The 21,876-nt window shown below is 42.6% G+C and overlaps 1 protein-coding gene across 3 annotated transcripts in view; it reads right to left on the bottom strand.

Moving 5' to 3' along the window:
• MCTP1 (multiple C2 and transmembrane domain containing 1) overlaps window positions 1–21,876 on the bottom strand; it is a 1,010,275-nt gene that overhangs the window by 101,548 nt on the left and 886,851 nt on the right. For 2 of the 3 annotated variants that reach the window (XM_088444637.1, XM_088444638.1), the window contains exon 20: window positions 7,509–7,558. In XM_088444637.1, the coding sequence (XP_088300763.1) occupies window positions 7,509–7,558 (50 nt within the window). Of the gene's footprint in view, window positions 1–7,508; window positions 7,563–21,876 lie in introns of all 3 variants that reach the window. The other variant, XM_088444636.1, reaches the window with a different exon arrangement.

Raw genomic sequence — 21,876 nt, 5'->3', positions numbered from 1 at the left:
CAGCGCTAGCACAGTCACATACAATGCAAAGAAACTCAATTTCTGCACTAACAGCGCTGATAAATCAACTACACAGACACAGAGTCTGGTAGGACACAGCGCTGCATACACAGACCTGACCACAGCGGAGGAGAGGTATGCAATGGCCGCCGAGGAGCAGAGAGGAGGCTGGCCTGGGGGAGGAGCGCTTCCACAGGGCCAGTCGGCGTGTTGCAGAGAGGGCTGTGTGCAGCGGGGGAGGCGCCGGCTGTGAGACAGGGAAGGCGCGCTCCCCTTGCATGCATTTAACCCCTGGGACGCCGCAGCGCTACCGCTCTGCCGCGGTCCTACTGTCCCAGGGGGGTAGTGGAAGCGCAGGTTAGTATCTGGCTCCACGCTGCAGCCAGTCCCCAGGGAGCCCCCTGCCTGGGGACTTCTGGACCATGTATCAGCGGGGACCCACCGCGGGACCCCGCTGCTTACTTTGCTGCCCCCCTTGAGTCCGGCCATGGTCCTAAACATCTGGGGTCACCGCTAGCTGTGACCCCAGATGCTTACCAGCATCCCCGGATCGGTACCGGCGTTCTGGTACCGACGGGGGTGTAGGGAAGACAGCATGGACATCAAAACTGACTGTCCATGCTGTACTTCCAGATGTGCAGCCACAGCTGCAAAACGAAAACTTCAGGGGCTCTTCATGGCCCCCCTCTAACAGGTGCCTCCGACTCCGGCCGGGCACCGAACTAAACTGAGATGCCTTGGCTCGGGGGCGGGGTATAGGAGGGGGACCCTAGTGCATCCTGGGAGGCTGAAAGCTTAACTCTATGGTGCCCGATGACTGACGTCACACCTATACCCCAAGGTATCCTGTGGATACCCTATGGACCCTGAAGTAGAAAAAAAGAAACACCCAACTCTACATCAGCTGCACTTGTATGCATAGAATGTTGCCATGCATGCACTGTTATACTGTATAAACGAGAGATGTGCGCAGACCCCCATGTTTTGGTTTTTGTTCTAAATCATTGTCGTGTTTTGGTTTTGGCAAAACCACCCTCAAGTGTTTCGGTTCAGATACAGTTTTGGTTTTAGATTTCTATAAAAATATAGCTAAAATCACGTAACTTGTACCTGTTTTTGTTCCTATAGTATTATTAACATCAATAACATTCATTTGTAGCCAATTTTGACCACCTCACAGCACCTGAAATCACAAGGGAGGGACTTACGTGGAACCCAAAACACATGAGATCCAGTATTTAGATCCGAGTTCCGAACTTACAGAGAAGACCAGAGTCGGGACTCGGCTCTACTCGGGAACCCCAAAGTGATCTAAGTCGGGACTTGGAACCCTAAAGTTTGGGTTTGTTCAGTTTTCAGCAGAACTGAACCGATTATCTCTAATATAAATAAACATATGATTTGGCTTTTTCTCACACTTTGATAAGAAACACATTTCAGGATTCTTCAGTTGTGAATTCCAGGAAGCTATTGGTCCATGCAGCCACTTTGCCTAGCCATCAAAGCTCAGATGGAATTGTGAAAGAGCAGATGGGACCAGAGCCCTATTTGCCCTCAACATCATTGTCTATCCTCCTGGCACCCCTGGGTGCAGTATTCAAAACTACCATACTGTCAAATACTAGGTAATTACTGGAGGTTTCAGGTGTGAATCAGTGATTCCATTTAACACATGATTACAGTGGCAGATATTACCTAGGGGCAGCAGAGCTGCAGCCCCCCCAGTATAATTCACCACCCACATTGAGTGTTCCCAGGCACTGGCTTCCTATTAGAAGCACCAGACAGGCAGTCTCAGAGGAAGTGTTTTCTCCCCCTGGGACAGCCAGTCCGGATCGCGACTAGCAGAGAGAGCGCTTCCATTGGGAAGCCACTCCCCTGCCTTACTGTGAGCACAATCTAGCTTCTAGGGTCTATAGCTGATGCAGTCCCTAGAAGCCGGTGTTTCTGCACCCGTGCCAGTCGTGGGCCCTAGCAGGAGCCAAAGAGAACAGGAGCTGGCTGGAGTGGCTGAACGGGCTGCAGCACAGGCAGCCTTTGTGAATATCGTAGTTATTGCATCGGAACTAGTAGTGATAAAAATAGGGTAGATAAGCAGGTCTAATTGCAGAGCTAAATAGTACCTTGATATTCAGCGTAAACCTATATCTAGTATTTAACAGAGCTTATTTAGTGTCCAGTCACTCTGTCGGACACATCAGTCACCTCCTCCTCTCTAATCTCCATGGCTGCAAGTTAAAACAGAACCACAGCCTGGAGGAGTAATCTTTTTAGTCACCACACTATACAGTCCTAGTGGGTGGAACATGGACGTGGAGGAGCTGGGATCTGTCCGCGGTCATCTGGAAAAAAACTTTTGCCAATTCTGCATTACAACCAAGTATCTCTCCAGGTCATACATAGGACCAATAATACTTGCTCATAAATATGCATTATATAATATAAGTAATAATTGTCAGGGTCTTAAAGCCTCAGACATAAGTGCTTAGCGTTTAAATGGTTGAGATTTCCAGTGAGTTAACTTACAGAATGTACTCCAGGGCCGCTTTACATTATCCAACTATGGGATGCAGTCAAGGTGTCAGCAATAACAATGTAGACTCCATAATGTCGAATGTATCGACACAGTTAAAATGTCGACACCTGCAAAGTGTGGAAACAGTTAAAATGTCCTTACATGAAATGTTAAAACAGAATGTCGAGACAGTTGATAAAAACATTGCAGCGTGCGCCCGGCAAAGGGAGATTGCGGCGGCGGTCGGTTCCGTCCCCAGGGCAGCCTGTGCTCTGTGAGGTGGCACCGGCCTCATCGCCCTAGTTTCGGCAATGGATGAAGGTCAGTCCACATGGTAGATAAGTTCACCAGATTTTTGGTTTACTGACCAGACAGAACAGGTTTGCAGGATGACACAGGGTTAATGCAGCAGGTATGTACAACAGGTACACAATGCACATATACAATGAGTGTACCAGATCCAGCCATGAACGTATGGGGTAGCACTAGTGGCGTGCGGACAAACGGATGCAGACACCTGTGTGTATACGTATATATTGGTGGCAGTGGAGAACGCATACACGCACACACACTGGTATATAATATTTATCTGTACAGCAGTGGTGATATAATGGAACATGCAGGGTCACTGGTCTGAGTAACGCCGTCTTTCCCTTATGGAGACTCTCAGGAGCACGCCCTTCCTCTATGGACGACAGAGCTGAAGACTTGCTGTTTGGTTGTGCAGTAATGTATAAGGGATGGAGGTTGCACCTTCAGCAGTCTGGAGGGCTAGTGCCTCTGGATAAGGAGACAGTCCAGGATTATACATGCCCTCTCTTAACATCTATATATCTAATCTCTCTCTATATAACATCTATCTACAGTGTGTATCTAATCTCTAACTAGTATCTATCTATCTATCTATCTATCTATCTATCTATCTATCTATCTATCTATCTATCTATCTATCAAAAGCTGGGCATCCACTATACAATTTTCTGTCAGATATCTGTCCAATCTGGCTGGTTGGAATGAAAACCTGGTAATGTATGGGAGCAAATAACAGTCGATCTTTAAACACTGAAAAAAGGACAAAAAAAATAGTTCAAATTGGTTAAATTCGTGTGTTTTAACCAATCCAGGTCTGACAGAAAATTGTATAGTGGATGCCCAGCATAACTATCTATCTAATATCTATCTATCTTATCTTTCTCTATCTATCTAATATATATCTGATCTTTCTTTATCTATCTATCTCTCTATCTATCTGTATTCATCATCATTCAATTTTTACAAAAGCAAGTGTAAATTAATATTTTCACCTGCAATTGTAAAAATGAAGTTATTGGGCCATTCATCAAGAAGGTAAAGCGCTTCCCTTCGTCTGGCTGTATAAACGACACTAGTATGGGGACAGAATTCATCAAGCTCCGAAAATACAATATTTTCGGAACTTGATTGCGGGAGCATTCGCCATCTTCAGATGGCGAATGCTTCCGCTACCCGCTTCTTCCCTATGGGATCCCTCCGACCCTGTCCGGCTCCTTCCGCCAGACGTCGGGGCTCTTGTGCGCATGCATGACACGCATACGTACTAGTGTCACCGGTCCGAAAGATTCACACCTCCTTTTGGAGCAGTGAAGCCACTCGCGGGGACAGCTGATTTTCGGAGCAGCTGTCTCCACGCTGGAGCAATGATGAATTGCTCCGGCGTCCGTGTTGAGTTAGAATGTTAATTATAAGGGTCTGTTCGGACCCCGTAAATTAACATCATGAATAGACCCCTATCTGTTCATATCTATATCACTGTTACCACAGGAAATGAGATAACTATAATCTACATTTAGAACTAACTAGAAACTAATTACTGTAACTGCAGAAGTTTACAACAGGAAAAAAGAGATACTGTATATATTATAAAGAGGGTAAGGCTACCTACAAATGAGACATGCTACAAATGCTTCCAGTACTTGTATGAATATAAGTAGTCTTTTTCAAAAGTTTCAATGTAACATCTCATATTTGAAGGCTTCTCCAGCCGCAAAGAGATTTGGGGTATTGTAAAAAAGCAGACAGCTCTAGACCTATATCACTGCACTCCTGTGTGCAGCAAAGTAGTCCTGCTAGCACAATCCATTGCTTTTGTGGTACAAGGTCACTCTAATTTCCTCCCTCTGGTTTTCATATTCCCACAAGGACGACTAATGCAAGTGCTATCATATCCTGACACAATGAATTGTGGAAACAGGCTTGTATTTCTTTCTTCTGCTTCTCTTCTGTTTTCTTTTTCTTTTTCTGACACAATGGTTGAATTGGTCAGCACAGACGAAGAAGCCAATATTTTAACACTTTTAGAGCCACACAATTTCAGCCACATACATCCACAGCGAAATGTAAAAACAAGAAGTATGTATTTCAAAACCTTTCACGTGTATATGTATCTCAAATAATAGAAATACAAAATACATATAATAAACCCCTTACAGTGTAACCATTTTGTAGACTGAACATTGGTTCATCCCATTGCCTCCACATGCTTTAGGTGAAAAGTTACACTTTAACAAAGGTGCATTAAATAGCAAAAAAAATATTGATATGACAACTCCTTTCAAAACATGGCCTACCCCCTAATGGTCCTACTTAATGCAGGACTATACTGATTTGGAGCCCCACGAGACGTGGCAGAAAACACCGGATGTGTCTTGATAGGAATTAGCAGAATGCTGGGATGCTTTGATTTGGTTAGGAGTGTTTTCTGGATGGTTTGGGGGCAAGGCTGATTTGTTTTGTGTTTATAGAATTGTAGGACGTTTGCCAGGGCCGTAACTAGGGTGGTGCGACATGTGCCATGGAACAGGGCAGGGGGCAGCATTTGTGCCTGTCAATTTTCTGTTTATAATCATTCTCACATGTACAGTAGCTTCCTCTTTTTTTTATCTCCAGCATCTCCTGGCTGCCCCTATATCCTCCCTGGCTGACACCCCCTATATCCGATAACCTCCCCAAGCACCTTCAGTCACATCCTCCTTTTATTTACACACACATTTCAAAATACTATCATACCCGGGACTCAAACCAATCACCTCTTACATGACAGTCAGACAACGTACACATGGAGCTACAGTATATGCAACACAATTTCTGATGGCATGATGCCACACCCCTTTTTTGGGTGTGCGTCTTATGTCCCTATATGAAAAATGTGGGGGGGGGGGGCAATGCTCTTTCTGGCCCAGGGCACCAAAAAGTCTAGTTATGGCTCTGACGTTTGCTAGGCATATAAACTTTCAGCCCAGTGACCTTTATATGTTTTCCACTATTATGTCACCGATTCTATGGTTTTGATTTACTAGTTGCTGTTAGCAATTCTATGTTGTTGTTTTTTTAACTTTTTTCAACTGTTTAGTTCACTAACACCAACATGTAATTTTATATATATGTAATGTGTTTTACATATTCTGATTGTAGGACTACAAGCCAGGAATATAGTGATTATTTCTGTTAAATGATTTTAAATATGACATTATTTCAAGAACCTCCCCAGCTTTGGTCAGGTATAATAGTGCTCCCTGAGTAGTTATACTATAGATGCAGCCCGTTTTATGTATAAAATGTATAAAAACACCAAAAAATTCCGTTGAATCTATTAAGGGTATTAAGGATTGTTGGGGCCACAGAAAGGCCTTGGGGGCCAAATCTGTACATTGTGTTGCTATCTAGCCAGTCGTGTGCTTCACTACTCTGATTTATAGGGTCATTTTTGAAAATGCATTACACTCATTCAATCCCCGGAATATGCCAATGTGCCAAGGTTCCCTCTGACCTCATCATGCTAGAGGAGAAGGACTCCTCTATTGAACAATGAATGACTGTATCCAGCAGGTTACTGACGTATAAAAGACAAATAATGCCTGCACCCTCGTTATACCCTGCCAGCATCATTAGCTTCATCTGCAAGCTACACTGCAAGAGCAGAAAGTGACAGTGCATGTAGCGGAGCAGTAGGTAATGGAAGATTTTGTTCAGCTGCTACTACTGTACATCATTTTTTATCTTTTTTTTTTTTTAGAATTTTTCAACTAACAGCAGTGAAAGGAAGAAGAGAAACGAGAACGAAAAAGTGTAGCGCAGAAAAGAGAGAGAGATGGTAAACAGTCTCAAAACAAATATCATACATCGTCTAAGTGTTGTCACTATATTTGTTCTCTTTGTTATAAAGGAAAATAATTAGTTCTGTTGTTTAAACGTTGCAGTTGATTCTGAACAGAAGACGCGGTTTTCAGATGGAGATGGGAAGCCTGTTCCAGCCGGATCATTTGCTCCCAGCATGGGGCTAGTTTATGTCCCAATACTAATGATGACAGCAGCGGACATAAGAACAGTGGGCAGGAAAGGCTTCCTCATGAAGTTCCAAGGATTTTTAGCATACAAAAGCGGATTCTCGCATTAGTATAAACTAGTAATCAAGTTGCCATGGCCATATGGAAAAGCGGGCGCAGATGCATTTAACTCAGAATCAGGCCCGCTGCGTGTAGATGGGCTTTAATGACAGACCAATGTATAGATATGTGTTCTTATACAACCCTTAATGATAAACAGTATACAGTATTGTACCGTTACTTCTGTATACATTATTTACAAATAATCCACAGTGCAAATAATCTCTGTGTATAGTCAGCCCCACTGTTGGACATATTGGTGCAGACCGAGGCACTCTCAGGAAGGACACAGTTTTGACCTTCATAAACAGTCGCCAGTACAGTTATATCATCTATATCACGTTCTGGACAAACTGAATCATATTTGCTCTTGGCAGAAAAATAAATATTTGACCCAGCTCAAAAAAAAAAAAGGGATTTATAGCTCTCCATCCCTTCTCACAACTCACAGCAGCATTGTTAGAATGATAAACAGGCTGTCCAATGTCCTGGGCTGAAACATTCCATGTCTCGTTTCCTCGTCTATGTCATGCTTACATTCTGATAACCCATGTGTACAGAAGGATAATTACCTTGTCATCTTTGTCATTCTCCTCATCCTCGTCCTCCAGCATGTCTTCCACTACCTGCAGACACAAATACCAACACATCATTTCTATATTGCCAATCCAAGCATGTCAATTTCAAAAACATTTTAGGTTATGAAACTTTCTTAAGACTCAAATACAAGAGATCAACATTTGCAGGTCTTATAGGTAATCACATTCCTGCCACACATTCTTTCATTCCTGTTTTTTTGGTATTCATTCAAACAATAACAAAGAGACAAAACTGTTCTATGTATGTCACCATATGTAAAAGAGCAATGATATCAGATTTATAACTTTTCCTTCAGTATGCGTATCTCATGATTTCATATTTTCCTGCAAAAAAAATAAAAAATCTAAACTTTATTTCGATGGATCAGAAGATAAGTCTGAATAAAAGGTTTTAACTAAACTATAGCCCTAAACATGGATTATGGCAATGCAGTAGATGAAGCCTGACAACAGATTGGTGATCCTGCCAACACATATTCCAGGGAAGTAACTAATACTATGTAGCACAAGTCTGAGACTAGAATAATTTTTATGTGATGCATGTAAAAGCTTGATAGAATGTAAAACATAATAAAGATCCATATATCAACACAACCACGTTTCGTACAATTATCATATTTGTACAAAAAATATTTTTGTACAAATATGATAATTTTTTTGGACATAATATACTATAAATCATGTACAGTACACTGCCTCTTGTATGAGCCACATTGTGTACACCACATATAATGGCATCATTTATACCTGATTATTACCAGTACCTGAAGACCACGTGCAATGAAACAAGTGCTTGTGTGTGGGACTCAGAGAGACCCAGTAGCCATGGGCTAACAGCGCTGATGGTTTTGTTCCACCCCTTGAATCCTAAAATGTTGCATACCGTAAAATGAAATATTTTGCACATGGCCACAATACTGTATATGTTGCGATCATGCTCCTTGGTGGCATTTAGCTAGGGACAGCTTCATATACCAGGAGATGCCAAATTCTGTACTGCAGATGCCACCACACTGTTCCACGCACTTTCAATAAAAAACAGGAACATTTGCCATCTACTGTACATCCCACTGCAGTAAAACCACCCATACTGTAGGTTCAGCAAGTGATCGGATATCTTTTTGCCACTGTACAAAAGCATGGCCTTCAAGTGTGTACTATTGTGCGATTTCTGACATTGTCATCCTGAGTGTGGGACAGTCATTGCCATAATCCTACAGTAGTGGCACTGAAACAGATGATGATAACAATATCCTAGGACAGAGGTTCCCAAACATTTTTGAATCACGGCGCCCTAGAGTAACAGCAATGTTTTCACGGCACCCCTAAGCCAAACGTTTGTTATTGAGAAATTCAGTAAAAAATGTAATGAAGAAGTAAAGTGAAGTAAATTGTGCTACCTGTCATTCTTGGGTCAGTTATGTGGTGTTGGACAGGTCTGTGCTTCTGTTTCTGTCCACATATTTACATTACATTGACCATAAATAATTTGATTTGGTGCTGGACCACCAACCTGAGGCACCCCTGCAAGTGTCCCGAGGCACCCCAGGGTGCCACGGAGCACAGTTTGGGAACCACTGTCCTAGGAAATTAGGAAATGGGTAACTTTCTTTCATAATGAACAAATTAAATTTGCAAAATCTACAATCCTTAAAAGTAATAATTTTAAATTGATCCTTTAAATCCAGCGTCAAAAATCACAGTGAAAATCGTCACTCCTAGCAAATCGGAAAATATTACGCTTGGATCTAGGTTGCTAAGCTGTTTTCTTTTTCTTTTTTTTATGTGCTTTAAACTGCTGTAAACTTTGAGAGACACACGCCTGCTCAGAATTAAATTGAAAAGAAAAAAGCAATTTAAAAAAAAAAAAAAGTAGATTCACTAAATGTAAACTTTGCTGCTGACAACACTTTGATCACAAAATTGCAGTAATTGATACAGCCACGAATGTTTGATAAATTTGTCCCCCATTTATTTTGTCTATTTTGATTCTTTCCATCCAGATGCCTTTAATAGGCTACTATTCCTGACACCGGCTTTTGGTGCACGCTGGGAAGCTGGCACAGTCTTCAGAGTCTTTTCAGATTCTCATCCAGAGAGAGCTTAGCAGGTCTTGACCTGCAGTATAAATGCGCCGGTTCACCTCTGTATGATAGAGGTGTTTATCAAGGATACATGCTGCACATTATAATGTTGTCTGCCTTCTGTCCATCTTAACTGAGGTGATAAGGTCATTTAAATCACCCCGTAAGACCTTTATGGATATTAAAAAGAAAACCTGGTGGTTTCTGTGAAGGCAGTAAATTATATGTCAGGCAAAGATGATCTTATAGTTTGAAAATATAAAAGAGAAGAGAAAGAAGTTTATTTTTTGTCACACAATGTGGTGTTTTTGTTAAATGTTTTCATTTATCAGGAAACGGAGAGGCGAGGGGTCAGTGAGGGGATAGAATGACTCTATAAAGCAGTGGAATTATTGAGTCTCCTGTCAGATTCCATATAGTTAAGGGATGGAATGGTTCTTACAGTCAGAATAACGTGGGGCAAGCTGGGGATGACAGCTTAAATGTCAGCTCAAAGTGCTGCCTACTTTATCTGTCATACATTGTGGGAAAGTGCTTTCTGATGGGATTGTGTGTGGAAATGGGCTAGTAATGATTATTCTCCTACAGGACATTGATATATTATGTGATAATATTATTGCATGGGGCTAATGTATGGGAATCTCAATAATGACTGGTTATTGAAATAACCATTCTAAGACAACAAAGATAAATACAGTGATGTATCTGTTGTTGATATATTGATATAGATCACGTATGGGAAAATGTTGAAGTACTGTAGGACCTTCTGTATTGACACTCAATGGTCATAAACTATGACTCAAACAATCACATTTGGATTTCCAAACTTAATCAATGAATCAGTCAGGTTAAATTACATTCTGGCCAGTGACACAGCAAAAAGAGTAACAGTGGCAGAAATTGCCGCTAGGCTGAAAAATACTGCACTCCATCCAACACTTGGCTTCAGCTTAGCGGAGATGAAAAATATTGAGGACTCATGCTTGTCTACTGTAGAGAGACACGCAATAGCTCATTTGTAAGTGTAATTGTATACAGGGCCATTGAGAGCAGTGACAGGCCCGGATACTGGGGGGTGTGACCAATCAGGGAGCGTGACTCACCTTCTCATTTTTTTTTTTCTAAAGTACTAGTCCTTCTAGGCCAGGGTATAGATACAGGGGCATCAGTGTGATCGCCCTCCCCCGTAACACTTGCAGGGAGAGAGAAAAAACTGCTAAGTATATGGCTGTACATATTAATAATAAAATAATACTAACAACCGGAATGGGGCTTCATCACATACTACCCACTTTAAAAGAAATCTGCATTCTACATTAGCTATCAGAACAGGACTCTCCACCAAATACTGACCAACAAAACAGGACTGCATCATATATAAAACTTCTGTCAGCCCAGGCCTGCAATCACCCATTTACACATTAATCCTCCTACGAAATAAATGACACGGACAACCAGATTGCCAATTACAATTTGGTCATCTTTATTGATAAAGTTCAAGACAGTATGGTGGCCAAGGAAAGGGACGGCCTATTTAATTGTCAAATGTGTGTTTGTAACTTTAACTAGACGTAACAACACCACTAAAGTATTCCCCAAATAAAATTAGAACCACATAGGAGGATGGGCCCAAGATCCAGCCCAACCTCCACCTCAACTCAAAAGAGGGCTGTTAATTGGCCTACTGCCACCCCCATTTGGATCAACAAAGTAAAGGGTGGTGGCCAACTGCCTACCCTGCCCTAAACCAACTTAATGTCCCTGTCAACACTCTACCCTGTGTGAAAAAGAGCCCACCTGGACTGGTGGTGCCCCAATCATCCATGGGGTAATCGCCTACGCCCTCGTTGACAGACCCAGAAAACACCTCAGGGCACATTCAACTGTAGACCCATGGCAACTAGGTCATCCCACCCAAAAAGCCGACATCAAAAATTGGGATGGGAGGGTGAGTCACCGTCAACATAACTGAGTGTGGGCTGTCCACAAAACGGCCCCGTCTGTCAATCACTTGCGAATAAATCCTCACTACAACCGTACACATTGCAGCTAAGAGCCATGCGCAGTCCACCGACAATCACTCAACTGCTTCAACATCGAAATAGCGTCCACATCTGAATCAGACCCTTAATGTATTTTTTTTTTTTTTTTCAAAAGTATCACTGACTGGATAAAACTTATTAAAGCTGTAGAATGATTGTTTTATAATCTTGTATTGTCTTTGTTTCCTAACCTTGCTAATATTGTGGAGTATCTTTACTTCCACCTACTGGATGAAACCACTCACAAAGTTTATGTACTAAGTATTTCCCTGCCTCTGATGACTACTAGTACACACAGCACTGTACACCAATTATTATTTATGAAGACACAGTCACTCCAGATTTTACAGTTCCTTTGTTTTCCTATACCTTGGATAGGATCAAGTAGTATTAATCAAACAAAGAATGGGCACATGGGAAATCAGACAGATTTAATGCAAGCAGTTAAAAGTGACATGACCTTCTGTAATGTCACTTGTCACAGCCTTATATGCCACATACTGGTGAAAGGTCTTGCAGGAATATGATGCTTGCTCCTGTTCCCTAAGTGTAAAACTAATATACATGACATTTTCAAATAAAAACAAAGACAGCTGAAAGATATTGCATGTCATATCTTTCATTTCTAAAGTGAAAGCATTACAAATACAGTCTCCATTTTTTTTTGTCTTCAAATGCCTGAAAACATTTTTTTTTCACAGTGTCAACCTTTGAACAAAATTAGCGCTGTGCACAAAATGCCAGTCATTATGAGACAAAAGAGTTAAGTAGAATGCGGGGCATTTTATGGAGACCTAATGCAAAAAAAATATGTATTTACTTATTTTAGGATGACCATTATTATTAATTATTATTATTATTATTATTATGAATGTTCATTTTAAATTGTATCTTTGATGATTTATGCTAGAAGAGTAGAAGTGCACCTATAATAAGGCAACCCGAGGCAACGGAGCAAGTATAGCAGAGCAACAAAATGAAAGGAATTGATTCTTACAAATACACATTATTTTGGCCCTGTATGTAGAGAAGGTATTCGACCGGGTCTCTTGTCCTTTCAGGCAGAAAGCTTTAACCCAATTTGGCTTTGGTGGCACTTTCTCAGGTATACAGATGCACTTTATGCCGAACCTACCGCATGTATCCTGCAAAATGGATTTGCCTCCAGCCCCTTTTGAATTAGCAACGAGACATGCCAGGGATGCCCACTGTTGCCACTTATTTTCGCACTGATGATGGATTTATTTGCTGGCAGAATTCATATCTACCCGGACATCTCTGGTATAGACGTTGGCCTGTTGGAACATAAGTTTGCCTTGTACGCAGACAACATCCTTTTTTACCCAGAACATTTTTCTTTATTGAAGTACATGATAGATAAATGGTACAACAAACATCAGAGCCAGTGCAAATGGCATACTATAATACAATTCACAAATTAAAACTTAAAATGGGAAAACTGATAACTTTAGCAATGACTATAAAATATTTGAAGTATCACAAAGAGAGTGTTGTTCGAAAAGCACATGGTGTTATTATAACAAAACCGGAGGCACAAGGAGACCTGGAAAAGAAAAGAAAAAAAGACCCCAAAAATCATATCGTTATAGGAGGATCTTGTAGAAAAATACGGGTTTCGTACCAGAGTGCATATAATGAAAGCATCCCCTGACACTTTCTTTTATAGATGGGGGTTGTAAATCTATAAAGCTTTCCCAAATTAAATTTTTTTAACTGTGACGAGTCCCTTATATACTTATCCAATCTTGATTGGGAATTGAGGCCCTGATTCAGACCCACTCGCAAGCGGCTGTCCGCTCGCAAGTGGGTCGATGATGTGCACTGCGCATGCGCACGACGGCGGGAGCTCCGTCGTGCGCATGCGCCAGACGCGACGAGCGAAGGAAAGTCCTTCGCTCGTTGTGTCTGATCAAAGGGGGCGTGCTGTCGATGGTCAGAAGCCGGCCCACTGACATCACTAGTGATGTCAGTGGGAGTGATTTTGGCTCTGATAGAGCCAAAATCACCCCGGGCCTTGCGGTTGAAAACCTCAACCGCAGGCTCCGGCTCGCAGTTTCAATGGTCGCGATGGTCAAGACCATTGCGGCCATCAAACTGCACGCTCGTATAGGCTGTGGGTGGTGACCCACAGCTATACGAGCGTCCAGGGGGACGCTCCATAGTTATGGAGGACGGCCCTCATTCAGAGCGTGCGCTCTGCTCAGAGCGTACGGCTCTGAATGAGGGCCTGAGTTCTTTAGTCAGGTTTCCAACTTCAGGATCAACTCCGATAAAACTGCTTGGCGTTAATCTCCCTCGACCTCTGAAATTGTAGGTGTTGGCATCTTTTAAATTTAAGTGGAAAGTCCGCAGTCTAAATTATCTGGGGGTCCTCCTGAGCAGAAAGTATGATCAACTGTATTTGGCAAACTATCCAGCTCTTTTTAAAAGTATTGTTTCAGACTTTAAAAAATGGAACATGCTGTTCATTTCCTAGACAGGCCAAGCGAATACAATCAAAATGAGCGCCTAACCGAGACTGATATATGTATTTCAGGCCTTCCCTTGAGATCTCTTCTATAGCCCTCCTATTGCTCCAAAGCCAATTCTCTACATTTGTTTGGGCAGGACGACGTCCAAGGGTGAGACTTAACACTTTAAATAAATCTGTCTGGGAGGGAGGCCTCGGAATCCCTAACCATCAGTTTTACTTCTATGCCACCTACCTTACTCAGTGTGTCCTCTTGCATTCCCCCCCTGATATGACAACTCAAAATCTGGGATAGGCATACTCAAATATTTAATCTGATTTTCAGTCCACCTGCCCTGATGTCGATCTGGGACAACCCAGCATTTCCACCTAGCTTTGACCAATCCTTCGGATTGGCTGCTATATTGCACCGTGTATGGGCACCTTAACACCTAAGTGTGAATAAGGCCCAATGGGGTAGATGTATGAAAGCGGCACTTAACGTGCCGCTATAACGCTTCCTGCTTCGCCTCTTTACCGAGGCGAAGCAGGAAGCACTACCGATGAGATGTAAGAACATCTCATCGGCCGGAGACGGGGAGCGTTAACTCCCCCCTCCGGCGCTACCCGCTAGAGACCACAGCGCATCAGCCTAGTGCTAATGCCCTGTGTCTCTGTCCCGGCCGGCTCCACTGAGCATGCGTGGGATCTCGCAAGTAATGTGAGATCCCCGCGTGCAGCCTGGACCCGCAGCAGGGACAGCGCTGTCCCTGCTGTGGGGATGGGCTAGAGCCAGGCTGTAGCTGTCAATAACGACAGCTACAGCGGGCCAAACGGTCAGGCGATCTGACCGTTCGTACATGGCCCAGGCTATCGGCGCTGCTATCTTGTAGATAGCAGTGCCGATAAATAGCGCCCCTGTCATTTACCGCCCAGACCCCTGATCATACATCGAGGAGAAGCGGTATCAGCGCACATAACGTGCGCTGATACCCCTTCTGGGCTTCATACATCTCCCAAATGTGTTGTCTGGAGTTCACCCAGGTGAGAGAATTTAATGATCTCATCTCAGTGGACAATGTCATTGGTAACCCTGTTTATTATCATCTGTCTGTGAATGCTTCTGAGTTGCACTGTGCATGCGTCAAAGTCGTTTGCAGCGAGTATTTACTTGCAGTGTGATTGTCAGGGAGCATTTGGGGGAGGTAATGGAGAGTGGCGGCTATAAACACAGGCGGGTCGTGACCATCTCGGGGGCGTGTCACATCCTACATCTGTGATCCTATGTGCAGCAAACATGGCTCTGGCATCTCAGTTCCCTTGGCCATTCTGCGCGACCATAGAGTTACTCAGGACAGCTATCTTTGAGTGACCTGTGACCAATGCTGCGTCTTTGTACACAGATGCTTGGCGTGCAAAGACGCTGGTGGGCGTCTCAGTACATATCCCTGCGGCTGCAGCATTTGCATATTTCGTACAGCAGCTGCATTGGAGATAGCATACAACTCTGACTCAGGCCCTAAGGTAAGTCTAATTATAATTTTATTAGTTCACCTTCAGCTAGCATAGTACTACAAAAACAATGCGGTACATACTATAAAATGTTATGCACGTTATTCCAGGCTGTAATTGCCTGTTTGTAAGCATATGGAAATGAACACAATGCTGTTTAGTGAGGATTTCTGAAAGAAAGAAAAAAAAATTTCAAATCGAGGTTATTAGTTGTTATCATAACAATATTTTGTGTTGGCAGCACTTAATTTTTTAAACTAGCTGTACAGTGAAGGTTTTAGCTCTCTGTGATGTATAAAGTAAATTATTAATACAATGACAAAGAATGAAATGTTGATATTAAAAGCTTTAAATTTACATATTGCGCTTCATGCTTCCGCAGTGAGAAGCATATGTTTGTATTTGGCCATGTAACAAACCCGCAGGAACACAGCCACGGCTGGTGACAGAGACGTTTTTCTCTGGAGTTAATTAAGATCATTTTTTTTCTGACTTTGCAACAACAAACCGCAACATGTGTTTGTGTGTCATTGGATTTACTGTCCTTATGTGAATACATGTCATAAGGACACCCTGATTATTGATGGGCTGAAAGCTGCAATGTCTTCACAGGTCACTGTGCTGCACCTTCTTATTAAATCCATAAGGTTTATGTCAGGCAGTCCCCTGTATAGCCGCTTGCGTGAGGCTCTGCTATTCCATCCATCTCTGAATCAGGCCCTAAGTAAAATTATTGAGGGTCACTTACAATTGCCAAGTACGCACAGACTTACTCGGCAAAATGCCATCTAATACCAAGGAGCAAATGATTGCTCCAAAAAACGTGGGTTTCAGGTCCTTAAGCGTAACAATCACCAACATTCGGTTTTTATTATACCTGCAGATATTCAAATTAACTACAAACGGTGGAGATGAGGCACATTTGGAAGCATTCCGTATGCAGGCACTCCAGGAATGGCATCATTTTCTAACGTCTGAAACATAAAAGGCCAGGAGAGCTGGATGAATGTCTATTCTGCATCATGGGCCACTATAACCGCAAACAATTTTTGTTGATTAATGTGAGAGATCAGATTCATCATCCGCCTAGTACAGGGGTCAGGGAACTTTTTTACCTTTTACCAGAAAATATATTTAGATATGCCGACGTTACCCCCTTGATTTGAAAGGAAGGAAATCATATAGTAGTGCCCCATATAATGCCCCTGTAGTAGTGCCCCCATATAATGCCCCTGTAGTAGTGCCCCCATAGTTATGCTCCTTTAGTAGTGCCCCCATATAATGCCCCTATAGTAGTGCCCCCATATAATGCCCCTGTAGTAGTACCCCCACATAATGCCCCTGTAGTGCCGCTTGTACAAACTCCCCCCCAAAAAAAACACTTACCTTAATCCTCGCTCCTGCGTCCGCCACCGTCGTGTCCGCCCGGCTGCTCCTCGGAACTATGGGAGAGACGTCATGACGTCTCTCCCATAGTGCGCATGGAGAGAGCCGGAAGCTGGAGTTCAGAAGAGAACTCCAGCCTCCGGCTAACGCAGTGCTGCGTGGAAGGAGCCGGGCGCCCGCTGGTAATAACATCTCAGCGGGCGTCCGGCTTAGAGCCTCCCTGCGGCACAGCCGGGCATGAAAATGAATCATTCTATATTATAGAATGATTCATATGCATGCCCAGCTGTCCGTCCATTACCCCCAGGAATTAAATTTTTACCCCATTTTGGGGTAATTTACGCCTGTTCCCCGACCACTGGCCTAGTATTATCTAAAGCCTGCCTGGTCGGTACAAAGGCAACCTGCTCTGCATCAATCAGCTGTGTGAGGCACATATTCAGTTTATTTGGCAGAATTTTCACAAAGATTTTAACATCTTTGTTGAGCAAGGAGCTTGGCCTGTAGTTAAAACACAAATTAGGGTCTTTCAGGGTTTTAGGGATCCCAACAATAACAGATCTTAATGTATCAACATAAAACTGTTCCTCTTGCATAACTCGGTTAAAATGGGTAAACCACGTTTCAGCCACCAACAATGGCATCTTGTCCCTTTGTCATGGGCAAACCAAGATAGATCTCCATCCTGGGATGGGTGGATCTCTTGGGGTCTCAGGCTATTATTTGTGTAGCATCTTGTCTCATAAGTGCTACTATATACTTATCCTCAACTATCTTGGAACAGATTTTTAGGCCCAGCCAAAGGGATATATAAATTTCTGTAGTATGCTGCCGGTTGCTGAGGGGTTTCAGCTGGCAATCTGTTTATTAGGAGAATATTTATTAAACAGGTTTTGCAGGAAATGTATTTTCATCCGGGGAAAAGTCAGTTTTGGGGGGATGCCTGCAAAATGTAAGTATTCCCAGGATGCATGATGGTTCCGCACAGAGGCGTCGGAACAAATTTTTGTTGTGTGGGGCAACATAAATCATTACGGCTAACCACCCCCCCTCTCCTCCCTCTCTATTACCTGAGCGGCGGGCGTGGACAGAGGAGGAGGTGTAATGTGCGGTGCTTTAACTTAACAAACGCACATTACATCTCCTCCACCATGCGGTGCAGGGGCCGTGCAGCCCGTTGCTATAAAACACAGCCCACGGCCGCTGCTCCTTTCCTCCAGTTCTGATGCCCATGGTTCCGCAGCAGATATCAGAGGTTTCTATGGGGACTGCTATATTGTGAAATTTACCAAGCTTCAGAATGCTTGGTATGGCCCCGGTAGCTGGCGCCATCTTTCAGTGGGTTTAGCTGTTGTAGCCTATAGGCTACATATTGCAAAATTAGCTGGGATAGAGATCCATAGTCTGATGACCGCATCAGCGATCACCGTATTTTATAAATCGCAGGGACGGGCTCCTATTGGAACCCCTGTCCCTGGATGTGTTTCTTCATACATTCTGGCGGAACATACAGATGTGTCCTCTAACATCCTTGCAGATCACGCTACAAATGAGTGTATGTATCGCTTCATGCAATTACCCACAGCAGCATACGCTACGGCAGGCACTGCAATCACACCATGCAATCGGGTGGACTCACGGGTGCAAACGCAGTGCGCGTATCCGATCGCAGGTGCACGCCTTGCACCATGCGTGGCCCGATTTGCCGCGTAAACAGGAAAGATGCAAGAGGACACATCTGTAATTTCTTATTGCAGTTAGTTGCGGTGATGACCAATTTTAGCTATTGGGTCTAAAACGCGATAATTAATAAATGGGCCCCTTTAGTGTCTGGAGAAAAATTTACTCTAATGAAAGAAGGTTCCTCAAACTGGCAAGATTACACCAAAAGAGACGGTAACTTGACTTATTGCAGTACTGTATGATTCTTTTATACTAAGACCTTTTATTTATTAAACTGAGAACAAAAAGCAGCAGTGCCAAAGCTGTGTGTTCTTTCCCGTCCACACCCCTATACTATAAGCTCCAATAAGTAGAACCATCTGTACAACTTTTGCAAATCTGTATTCCTATATGAATTACTAATGCTAAAGAAAACATAGATGTACATGCATACTAAACGATAAAACTAATGAATGTACATTAGATCCAATATAGATGGCTGAGATAAACATAATCACCTTCTGCCCAAATTTCCTGTATAAACCATAGCAATGCCTTTATGTAGTGTATAGTTTGCTTTATCTGCACACTGTAACTCACTGTGCTGCACAAATGCCCATTAGCAGTGTTGCACAGCCAGCAATTCTACATACAGATGTTTTCAAGAACAATCATTTTAAAATACTGACCTGATATTTTCCTATTATAAAAACACACCTCATAAGCCATTGATCTGGAATGCTAGAAACATACAAAATTATACCTTCTCCTTTCATCTGAGAACATTACAAATGTGACCTTGGATTATCACATCTATCACAATCACCTAGATAACCAAGAGCTGGATGTAATAATAATTAGTACAAGAAGCCTGGAAGAAAGCTGACGACATTGGAGAGCGTATGGTGACAGAATAAGAAAGGAGTATTAGTAGCGCTGGAAATGTCCTGATTTTGTCATATACATTCAATTATAGTTACTTGCGTACAGAACACATTTCATCTGCTGCTCAGTCACTGTATTGTAATTCACTGATTTTAATAGGGGACGTCTCTTTGATATGGACATGTGATGACTTCTGATGAATGGCACTTCAACCTTCATGTGATCAACAGCTCCATTCTTATTAACAGTGCGCTAGGCCTATCTGTACCACTTGTAAAATAAATACCCTTTTGTGAAGCAACTGATGTGTAACCTTTGGACTAATGTTAGCTCGATATTCACACAGTGCTCAGCTGTTCAAGCAGTACAAGAACAAACCACGGCTAATTCACCTTGTGTCATTAATGTGTACACCTTTATGTACTGTGTGTTTGTTCCCCGAGTACTGGTATTGACTGATTTCCAGACAACTTTACCCTTTCAGTGCAATATACAGTAGTCAGGATTAGAAAACCTCCAACCAAAACCAAAAATACATTAGGTCTAATAGCCTCTGATTAGATTTGCCCTGCTTGTATGTCTGTGTTAAGGGATTAGGAAACGGATCGTATTGAAAACAAATAGTAATTAAAAAATGTATAGATTGCCAAATAATGCAAGATTTCATGGCAGTATGATGCATTATGCTTTATAATACACGCGGCGACATAATGAACAGTGAATTGATTAACTTACTGTATAACTTATAAGCAATGACATCAGAATGCATTGTACACACGCACACACGTATATGTATGTCTATATATATACATATATAAATATATGGCAAGGCATTTTTTTTATGGATATTGCTTTGTGCATGGGTACATTGCCATGATGAAACAGGAAAGGGCCTTCCCAAAGCTGTTGCCACAGAAGTTAGAAGCACGCAATTCTCTAGACTGCCACTGATTGCTGTAACATTAAGAGCTCCTTTCACTGGAACTAATGGGCCCAGGCATGGGCGCAGCTACCACAGGTACAAGGGGTGCAGCTGCTATGGGGCCCAGAGCTGAAGGGGGCTCATCTTCCTTGTCAAAGTTATAAGTGTTATATACATTTTCACCTTGAAATACCTAGTTACACCCCTGGGTCAAACCATGAAAAATAGACCATATTTGTCTGCTATCCTGTAACGCCTGGGGGTCTCCCAAATCTCGGGGGACTCTCTCGGTTGGCCTGAAAAGTGAGACAGTCTCTCGGAGCCCCCTTGTGGCCGCCCACTGAGATTCACGCTGAATCGTGTAATCATGACCCATTCCTGCCATGGCTCTGAGAGACTGGACCACTTTTTCAAGTGTCTGGGAGAACCCCTGCGCCAAGTATCTCCGCACCTTGCTGCCCACTCCCGGAGAGAGCACCAGAAAGTGGAGTATGCACCATAATCAAACATCAGCGGTAGTGTGGATCATGATATGGAAATATTTGTGTATCGAATGCAAGGCAAAACAGGTGAAAAACTGCAAATCAACTGACTGAGAATGTGGAGTGAGCAGCCGGTTTAACCACTTGTCATTTGCCCTCTCCGCTCCCCTGCCCCCCCCCCCACACACACACACACATATACCGAAAGCAAGTCACAGGCGGGACTGAGATCAGCAATAGTGCTCAGAGAAGAGCTTCACTTCTCACTTAAATGTAACTCTATGTCCTAAGCACACGCTCCAGAATGCTGTTCATTCAGGATTCTGGGATGCAAAGTGATGTCAGTGGTCACAGACCGCTATGTCATACTTGTACATTACATACACACACACATACATACATATACACACTTATGTCACACTCGTACATTACACACATACATACATACACACACTGGTACATTACACACACACACATACACATATGCACTTATGTCACACTCTTACATTATACACACATACTGCACATACATATACACACTTATGTCACACATACATTACACACACATACTGTACATACATATACACACTTAAGTCACACATACTGTAAATACATATACACACTTATGTCACACATACATTATACACACATACTGTACATACATATACACACGTATATCTCACTTGTACACACACACATACATATGCACTTATGTCACACTCTTACATTATACACACATACTGTACATACATATACACACGTATATCTCACTTGTACACACACACATACATATGCACTTATGTCACTCTCTTACATTATACACACATACTGTACATACATATACACACTTATGTCACACATACATTACACACACATACTGTACATACATATACACA

Source organism: Taudactylus pleione, unplaced genomic scaffold, assembly GCF_031769625.1.
Source record: "Taudactylus pleione unplaced genomic scaffold, aTauple2 ptg000370l, whole genome shotgun sequence".
Classification (NCBI taxonomy): Eukaryota; Metazoa; Chordata; class Amphibia; order Anura; family Myobatrachidae; genus Taudactylus; species Taudactylus pleione.
Note: the sequence above shows the minus strand (reverse complement) of the source record. Positions and strands in the feature narration are given on the sequence as shown.